The sequence below is a fragment of the Gekko japonicus genome, unplaced genomic scaffold (genome assembly GCF_001447785.1).
Source record: "Gekko japonicus isolate JY-2015 unplaced genomic scaffold, Gekko_japonicus_V1.1 scaffold2938, whole genome shotgun sequence".
NCBI lineage: Eukaryota > Metazoa > Chordata > Lepidosauria > Squamata > Gekkonidae > Gekko > Gekko japonicus.
The window spans coordinates 118,639-128,072 of NW_015170364.1; the positions used below are offsets into that span (position 1 = coordinate 118,639).

The window sequence follows — 9,434 nt, forward strand, 5'->3', positions numbered from 1 at the left end:
CCCTCAAACCCCCTCCCCTCCAGCCCCCAGATTATACCCTATGTTTTCACCATTGACTTCAATGGCCCATAGGATATAATGGGGCTGAAATTGACATTCGGCTGGCCGAAAGACTCCTGAATCCATTTGTACTGATGAAACTGACATTGGGAGTCTTACTGCCAGCCAAAATTGATTCTGCCCGATTCGGCCGAATCCGAATGGGCCGAATTTTTTTTTTTTTTTGCACATCCCTAGTTCACCAACTTGATCCCTCTTTATTCAGGGGTGGGGCAATCTATAAATTGAAACCATAAATTGGAACATAAATATCTGTGCTGAACAATAGAGAAATGGATGCATGAATCGGCCCTTATGTATTCAGCCCAGGTTTCCTCCCATCCCCAGCTCACCACCACTCAGCTGGGCAGCAAGGGAAAACTGCAGGGAGAAACGGGAAGCCATCAGGATCTCCAGCAAAGCCATGACATCACTTTCAGTGTGAATCAGAGGTGCTGTCATGTCAGCTGATGTTCTAATATTCACCGAAAACTCACAGAGTATATACTAAATGCTAGAAAGTTGCCAGTGATGCAATGAAGTCACTTTTGGGTTACCCTGGAAGTGACATCATGATATCAATGGTGAGCCCCCCTCCCCGACACATCCTTAGATGTGGATGCCTTCTAGGCCATAAATACTTAGATAACTATCATGATGTCTCAATACAATTATCTCTTTTTCATTTGTTGATCTCATATGGCTATGGCCACAGCTGGGTACAAAAGTCAAGAAGAGCAAAGGAAAATAATGTGCAACTTACTCTGCTGTCTATCCCATCCAGTGTATCCACCGAGATTTGGCTGCAAGGAATGTGCTAGTGGCTGATGGACAAGTGGCAAAGATCTGTGACTTTGGCCTGGCTAGAGACATTATGAATGATACAAATTACGTCGTCAAAGGCAATGTAAGTACCTGGGATGACACCGGTGTGTTAGATAGCACAACAGACTAAGAGGAGTCACATTCAGGGATAGGTGGAGGCTACCAAGCAGAATCTGGTTCAGCAAAAAGAGCAGTCAAGGCTCTGATTATATGCTTTTGTTGTTGTTCAGTCGCACAGTCGAGTCCGACTCTTTGCGACCCCATGGACCAGCTCCCTCCAGGCCTTCCGGTCTTCCGCCATCCTCTGAAGTTTGCTCAACTTCATGTTCGTTGCATCGATGACACTGTCTAACCATCTCATCCTTTGCCGTCCCCGTCTTCTTTGACCTTCAACAATTAATATGCTGCTGGCTCATTAATAAGTTTTGCAATTCCAGGCTCGCCTGCCAGTGAAGTGGATGGCACCAGAGAGTATCTTTGAGTGTGTTTACACAGTACAGAGTGATGTATGGTCGTATGGCATCCTTCTCTGGGAGATATTTTCTCTAGGTAAGGAAAGATTAACTGGTTTCCATTTTTCTTCATGAAAGAACCTCTGCTGGAAATAGATACATTCTGAGAGAGGGTGGGATTGGGATATAACGTTGATAGTCTTGGAGAAAAAGCATGAAAGAACAGGAAAATCCATACTAGATTTTGTCAAAGCATGGCTAGAGCAAAGCTTGGTGGGAGTCACACACTTACCGGGGCTCAGAGCAGCCAGGGTCATTGCTGCCATCTTGATCCTCACCTAGGGTTGCCAACCTCCAGGTGGTAGCTGGAGATCTCCTGGGATTACGGCTGATCTCCAGCTGGCAGAGATCAGTTCCCCTGGAGAAAATGGCCACTTTGGAAGGTGGACTCTGTGGCAATTATACCCTATTGGAGTCCCTCCCCTCCCCAAACTCCTCCCTCATCAGCCCCCACCCCCAAAACCTCCAGGTTACTTCCCAACCCAGAGCTGGCAACGCTATCCTCACCTGAAGCGGGGCCTGACTGGAGGCAGCAGCACATGGCTTCTGACTTTGGCAAGCCCAATGTGAGATGTGTCTCAAAATCCCCCCTGTGACAATTCAGAGTCCTCTCTTAGTTTACACACTTGCCCTCCTCGGTTCTACAAGCGACACGGAAATACGATGGTGCCTAGCTTGTTTCTCCTACTAAGGCACTATGCTTGTCACAATTACAGGCAAGAGCCCCTATCCTGGCATGAAAGTGGACAGCAAGTTTTACAGCCTGGTGAAACGGGGATACCACATGGCCAGGCCTGATTTTGCTTCAGATGATACGTAAGTAGGATGACTTGGGAATGGCACCAGACAACTGAACGTTTGAAACTGTCTGAGACATATACTTGGGTCCCTCAGATGACATGTCATTTATTGCAGTTTCCTCACCATTACAGATATTACCCAGTAATCTAGACTTAAGTCACAGCAAGGTTATTCCTCTCTTAATCAATCACTAATATAAAATAGCTTGAAAATAATTCTCCAGAAAAGTACACTCCCTTCCATAGCATCAGTAGAAAACTACTTATACATGATGTTTATTGTGCTATTTAATGGGGTACAATATTTTTGCACCCTGATGTAGATTAGCCCAGGCTAGCCTGATGTTATCAGATCTTGTAAGCTATGCGGGGACGGCCTTGGTCAGTATGTGGATGGGAGACCTCCAAGGAATAGCAGGGTCACGACTTGGTACCAGACCTCTGACCCCCTCTGGTCTTGAAAACCCCACAGGATCACCATAAGTCAGCTGTGACTTGACAGTTGTACACACACACACACAAGCGAGAACCCTCAAGGACTTGCGGGAGGCATCTCACTTCTCCCTCTCCCACTATTTCCTCTTTCCCTTTCCTGAAAGCCCCCATAGTCTCTTCCCTTTTATTTATTTGATTTGTTTTCTAGTCCGCCCTCCCCTGCAAACCAGGCTCAGGGCAGGTTACAACAGTATAATGAAACAATATGATACCATAGTTAAAACATAAACAATTATTAAAACCTAAATATAAACATCAATCAATAATACAATCACGTACAATCACTGGGTGCGGTCAGACAGTGTGCTGGGAGCGGTTTAAATTGCTCCGGCCCTGAAGCGGTCTTTTTTAACTTGGAGAATCGTGATCACACTCACCTCCTTGCTCCGGGTCGCTGCGCAGCCACATCACTCCCCACTGTCCACACGCGGGAGCGTGCTTTGCTGTTGTTTTTTCCTCTCAGGTTGGGCATGTGCACAGGCAGCCATCTGTAGAACTAAAATTTTCACGCGTGCGCAGAACACCGATTTCCACTTTAACCCAACTGCTGTAACACTTTCCTTTAAACGTTTACCCCAAAAATGGCCTCCATGAGATCCCGAACTCATCTAAAACTAGGCACCATTTAAACATTGTTTTTAATATCACAGTGGCGGACCTCTGCCTATGCGCACACCGCCAACACTTTTTTAAAAAATGGTGGGCGAAAAGTAGAAGCCTCGGGCAGCTTTCAAGCAGGGAGGGGGTGTAAACCGGAAGTGGCTCGACACCGCAGGAGTGATCAGATGTCAGAAAAGTGCAGCTGGAACCGGAGAATCAGGAAAACACCACTTGGGGACCTGGTATCAAAATACTCCAAGTTAAAGCAGTTTTGAGCCAGAAAGCGATGGCTGGGGACGGGAGGCAGATGTTGACTGTGTGATTGCGCAGATAAAATCCGTTTCTGAGGTGGGCCGAAAGCGGACTAAATGGCCCGTCTGACCGCACCCACGGACACCAACTGATACCACTGTTCCTGGATAAACTCCACCTATGTGTGCAGTAGATAGTAACTAAATACTGAGGGAGTGGGCAAACAGGAAGAACAATGCAAGATGCAACCAAGCAGGGGGAGGCCAATACCGATAGATCTCTGCCACCTCAACCATAGGCCTGTCTCCGTTTTACAGGCCCTGTGGAACTTCACTCTTGGGAGAGTGTTCCACCAGGCCGTCACCAGAACTGAAAAAGTTCTGGCTCTGGTCGAGGCTAAGTGGGTCCTCCTTTAGGCTGGGGATCGCCAGCAGATGTTGACCCATAGAGTGCAGTGCTCTTTGAGGGACATACTGGAGAGATGGTGCTGCTTCCTTCTCTCCTAGGGTTGCCAACCTCTCCTGGAGTCACAACAGGTCTCCCAACTACAATCACTTCCCCTATTAGGGCTCCAGAAAATTCCTGGAGACATAAGAGTGGAGCCTTGGGTGGATGAGGTTTGGGGAGAGAAGCAACTTCAGCAGGGTATAATGCCATAAAGTCCATCCTTCAAAGCAGCCATTTTCTCCAGGGGAGCTGATCTCTGTCATCTGAACAGCAGTTATAATTCCAGGTGATCTCCAGCCCCCACCTTGAGGTGTCAAAAATAGAGATCATGGGATAGGTTGTCAAACTAAGTACACACACTGTGAAGAATGACAAAAATTGCACTTTATACAAACAGTTAAATTAATGTAATGCAATTAGTATCTCTATTTCTATGTACCAAACATTCAACAGTCTTTTAGTGTCCCTTATAAACTGATGATATAGTCACATTCATTCATTCAGCAGGTGAACTCCATGTATTCCAACCATCAAGTGTCGTGTTTGTGAGCCTTGTGGAAGCACAGAATGGAAGATAAGTTGGCTGACAACCTCCGTCGCTTCCAGTTTTCAACAAGGTCAAATCATAGCAAGGACACTTGATGGTTGGAATACATGGAGTTCACCTGCTGAATAAATGAATGTGGCTGTATCATCAGTTTATAAGGGACACTAGAAATTACTGAATTTTTGGTACATAGAAATTGAGATATTAATTGCACTACATACATTTAATTGTTTATATAAATTGCAATTTTCCCACCTGGAGGTTGACAACCCTGGTTCCCCTGGAGGAAATGGCTGCTTTGGAGGGTGGCATCTATGGTATTATACCCCTTTGAGGTCCCTCCCTTCCTCAAACCGCCACCCTCCCTAGAATCCCCCAAAAAATTTTCTAGGAATTTCCTAACCTCTTTCGGATTCCCCATATCCTCTCCTTGCCTCATTCTCTCCTTCTCAGCCATTCACCAACCTACCTTTTATCTGTTTCCCAACCTCAGCTATATTTCTTCTTTATTTACTTCATTTATACCCCACCTTTCTCTACTGTGGGGACCAAAGCAGTTTACAGCATTCTTTTCTACTCTTTATCCACACAACAACTCTTTGAGGTAGGTTAGACTAAAATAGTGTTGCCATTCCCCAGGTCCAGGTGGGGAATTTCCCAGTTTGGGGGGATTCTTCCCGTTGGTGGGGGAACCCCACCCCTAAACAGTGATGTTCTTGGGTGACCTCCCCAATGCAATGACATCACCCTGAAGTGAGGTCATCGCGTCAGGACCATTGCACAATGACGCTCTGGTTTGCGGGCAAAACTCTATGGTTTGAGGGCAATTTTACCATAGAGTTTTGCTCTCAAACCCTGGCTTATGTGGAAGCAAAAGTAATGACAAAGTCATATACTAAATCTAGTAGCCAAACTTGGATTTTCAAAAGATTATTTATAGAGGCTTGACCTTTTTTTGCAGCAAAACAATTAAACCGGTTTGGTGTAGTGGGTAGGAGCATGGACTCTAATCTGGGAGAACCGAGATTGATTCCCCACTCCCCCACATGCAGCTGCTGGTGTGACCTTGGGTCAGTCACAAGTTCTCAGACCCACCTACCTCACAGGTTGTCATGGGGAGGGGGAGGGAAAGGAGATTGTAAGCCTCTCTGAGACTCCTTTGGGTAGTGAAGGGCAACATATAAATCCAATGTCCTCTTCTTCTTTTGTATTTATGTGATGCATAAATTTCCCCCCCATCCAGGTACAATATCATGAAGGCCTGCTGGAGCTTGGAGCCTACTCAAAGGCCAACCTTCACTGAGATTTGCACTGCCATTCAAAAGCAGCTAGATACCACCAAAGAACAGGTAGATATTTACATGTCTAAGGTGAAATGGGAGGTGGAAACCTATACCCGCATGATTTGTTTTCACAGAAACTACATTACCTGGCTTCACTCCTCCCTAATGCAATGGTGTTTGGGTGAGATTTCCATAAGCAGTATCCTGGAAAAGGATTTCTCACCCATAACAGTTTACTATCGACTGAGCACTTTCTAGTTCAGATCTCACCTGTACAGTCATCTGACACCCAAGTGGAAGAAGAACAATTCAGTACTCATGGCTATGATCTATTATTTTCTTAGGAGATATTTATGCTGCTTCTCCAGAGCCCCGCTCAAGGTAGCTTACAATTAAAATAATAAATTATTAATATAAAAACAAGCCGAGGGACATAAAAGTGGTGTAAAACTATTCATAAAACGGACTTCAAACCAGAAGCAGACCATAAAACAGCTGGAAAGATAAACCCCAAATTAAAAGCTTGGATAAAAATAAATGTTTTGACTTGGTGCCTAAAAGACAGTAAAGCAGGTACCAGGTGAGCCTCAAGGAGGAAGACATTCCAAAGGCCGGGGCCAACACAGAAAATGCTCTGTTTGTACTTGCCACTGGTCTCATCTCTGAAAGTGAGGACACACTGTGCAGGGCTTGGGAGGCAAATCTCAACTGGCAGGCTGGACAGTATGTGAGGAGATGGTCTTTCTGATACCCTGGCCCTAAGCCTTAAAGGTAAGAACCAGCATATTGAACTGTGCCCAGGAACAGACAGGGAGACAGTGCAGATCCTTCAGCACAGGGGTGATACAACACCTAGATATTATTTGTTAAGGGAGCCTTCCACAATTAATACAGCTTTCATATCAAAGACTAATGGGGCATCCTGTGTGCCTAGTGAAACCAAAGAGAGGCAATGAAAAGTAGGCAACAAGCACTCTAAATGAGAACGGCTGCATTCCCCTTTTGCGTGAGACTCTGATGATGTAGGTTTGGTGGCTAACACGTTGTTGTTTTCATCCATCCTCTGAAGGACTATACAAACTTGCCAAGAAACACAGAAAATGACAGCGCTTGTGAACCAGCCAGTCTCTGTGAAGAATCCTGTGAAGCCGGAGAAAGCCGGCAGCCCCTTCTGAACAGCAACAATTACCAGTTCTGTTAAGAGGCTGTTGTTCACCAGCTTCATGCCTGCTTGAGCACTCTGTTCCAACTGGGGGACAGGCCCTCCACAGCCATCCCTCTGGGGGATTCTCCTGTCTAGAAGCCAGATACTTTCATTCAGAAGTCCCACCCTGGGGTTCTAACGTGCATTGGCAACAGACTCCAAGTCATTAATTTCCCCTCCCCCCCGTCCTTAACATCTGGCAGGTTAGCTTCACTCTTGCATTTAATTTAGCTTGAAATAAGAAGCTTGGCTAGGATCATCCTGTCAAGAGGGCATGTGTAACCATGCTTGCAAGAGTGGGAATGGAGCTCAAAACTTTAAAATCAAACATTCCACATTTCAAATGCACATCACTGGCCCTCAGTTTGTAAGGTCTAAGAGATCAGATGAACTCCTTCCCCCATCTTTAGAGAACTCTTTCTTCGGCACAAACTAATAGCCAGAAGTTGATAACATCTCCTGCTGCAAAGAATCAACAACCTATCTGCTTTACATCTCAGACAGGATTCTGCAGGGGGACAAAGAGAACAGAAAGAATCGTGGTCATTCAGCATTCCACAATAACTTCCTAGAGGAAAGATTAGCACAGACAGAACAAGAAATAGTGCTTCATCTAACTCTGTGCAGACTAAGAACCTCATACCACAAGTGTCTCTCATTTAGGATTACCATCCACAATGAGTTAACCAAGTACACAAAAAATGCATGCTTGTAACTATAACCTTCTGTGATGCAATCAATTAAGATTTACATATAAGCGCACTTATGATTTGACTAATTACTGATTTTGTAAGAACTAAGCCAATTGATAGTAGACGGGAACTAAGGAATAACTCTATTTTATCATTTGCTTAATCGTTTGCAGTAGTTCAGTTAACTGAACATCTATAATCTAGGAGTAACTGCAAACCAACATTATAGTGGATTGCTTACTAAATCATTATTATAGTATTTAGAAATTGATTTATAAACATTTGCCAAACTAGTACTTTAAGTTAATGAAAAGAATAATAAAGGGAAGCCCAATCCAGTCTGTTTTACCATCTCAAATATAAAGGATGAAAATCCAAAGAATCTATGAGTTGGTACATCACTGGATTGAGCTAAGAGCTGCCCTTTATTCCTGGCAGCTAAATGTGTAAACTGACTCGGGTTTCATGTGATATGACGAAATTTAAAGCTCTCTCTAGTGCATCACTTTGTGACTGCGTCATCAAATGATTACCCATAGTGGATCCAATTAAGGTGATGACTGGATGGTGTAAACAGAATTTTAACACTCAAATTCATAAGGGCTTGATGCACCACAAATGCTGTACATTATCCCTCCCCCCGGACACATTTTTGTTTGAGGATAAGAGGGCATTCTGGAACATCTGGGTACTCTACTACCCCTCATCCATGAAGGCAGGAAGCAGGGCAGATCATTCTGTCTCCAGATGGATGGGAATACCCCCCTCTTGTTTTTCTTTCTGACTCCCCTGTGAGAGTATGCAAGGAAGGAGCTCTGTGGACTTTTCTTCTATACCCCACAGGCTGTTTTTCTAGCGTGCCTCTCTTTCTTTATTGTCACCTAACTTCACCTATAACAAAGTATGACTGCTGTGCTAGTTTTTGGACACACCACTGACAGAAGTTCAACAGTGGCCATACCTCACGATCCTTAGCCAGGGGCTGCTGAAACTGCCTTTCAGGCTCACTGGAGATACTCCTGGAAGAAGCACAGTAGTGAGCCAGGGTAATCTCTGGGGGCTGCTTATGGCAGTGTTTGTGGGGCCGGAGGATGGAGGATCAGGACCTACACTGCAGAGGCACACAGCATTGTGATCAAGTGAAATTTTAAAATGTGACTGAAAATGCTGAAGGTAGCATAACTGTTGAGGCAGATCGCCTCAGAGCAGGAAAGACTCCAGGCATCTGCTCCAGGTGGACAGGGCTGGTCATCTAGCTCTTGGAATATTATGAAATTAAGCTAAATTTTGTATATATGCAATAATGTAATTGTTGGAATGCATTAAGCTCCAGAACTCACAACGATGGCAGCAAGGCAGACAACTCTGCTAATTGTTCATGATTTCTCCTGCGCTATTTTCATTCAAGAAAAATCAGTACAAGGTAAGAGCTGTGCTGATGTGGAACATTTAACTTTTTTTCCCTGGGGGAATGCGCTGGAACAGAGTTCTGGAACCTCTTCAACAAAATTCTTTTTAAAATGTTTAAAAATGTTTTCAGTATACAGATTGAACATTTCCCTCTTGAGATTTCTAGCACCTTTTTCCCCAAAAAAGAGCCCTGCTTACATATTCCTTAAAATGTGTTACTTGTTCTATAATTTGCAATTTGTAGCAGTTCTATGTTTATACGTTTGATGTTCCCCAAGTGCACATGAAGTGTTTTAAATGTATATATGTGTAAAAACAACATTGCAAA

At 44.4% G+C, this 9,434-nt stretch overlaps 1 protein-coding gene across 1 annotated transcript in view; it reads left to right on the forward strand.

Annotated features, from left to right (window-relative positions):
- The window catches only part of CSF1R (colony stimulating factor 1 receptor), a 91,612-nt gene extending 82,415 nt beyond the window's left edge, over positions 1–9,197 (forward strand). The window contains exons 15-19 of the mRNA XM_015418227.1: positions 824–946; positions 1,302–1,413; positions 2,093–2,192; positions 5,761–5,866; positions 6,870–9,197. Coding sequence (XP_015273713.1) covers positions 824–946; positions 1,302–1,413; positions 2,093–2,192; positions 5,761–5,866; positions 6,870–7,001 — 573 coding nt within the window. The 3' untranslated portion in view covers positions 7,002–9,197. The remainder of the gene's footprint in view (positions 1–823; positions 947–1,301; positions 1,414–2,092; positions 2,193–5,760; positions 5,867–6,869) is intronic.
- The last annotated feature ends 237 nt before the right edge of the window (positions 9,198–9,434 follow it).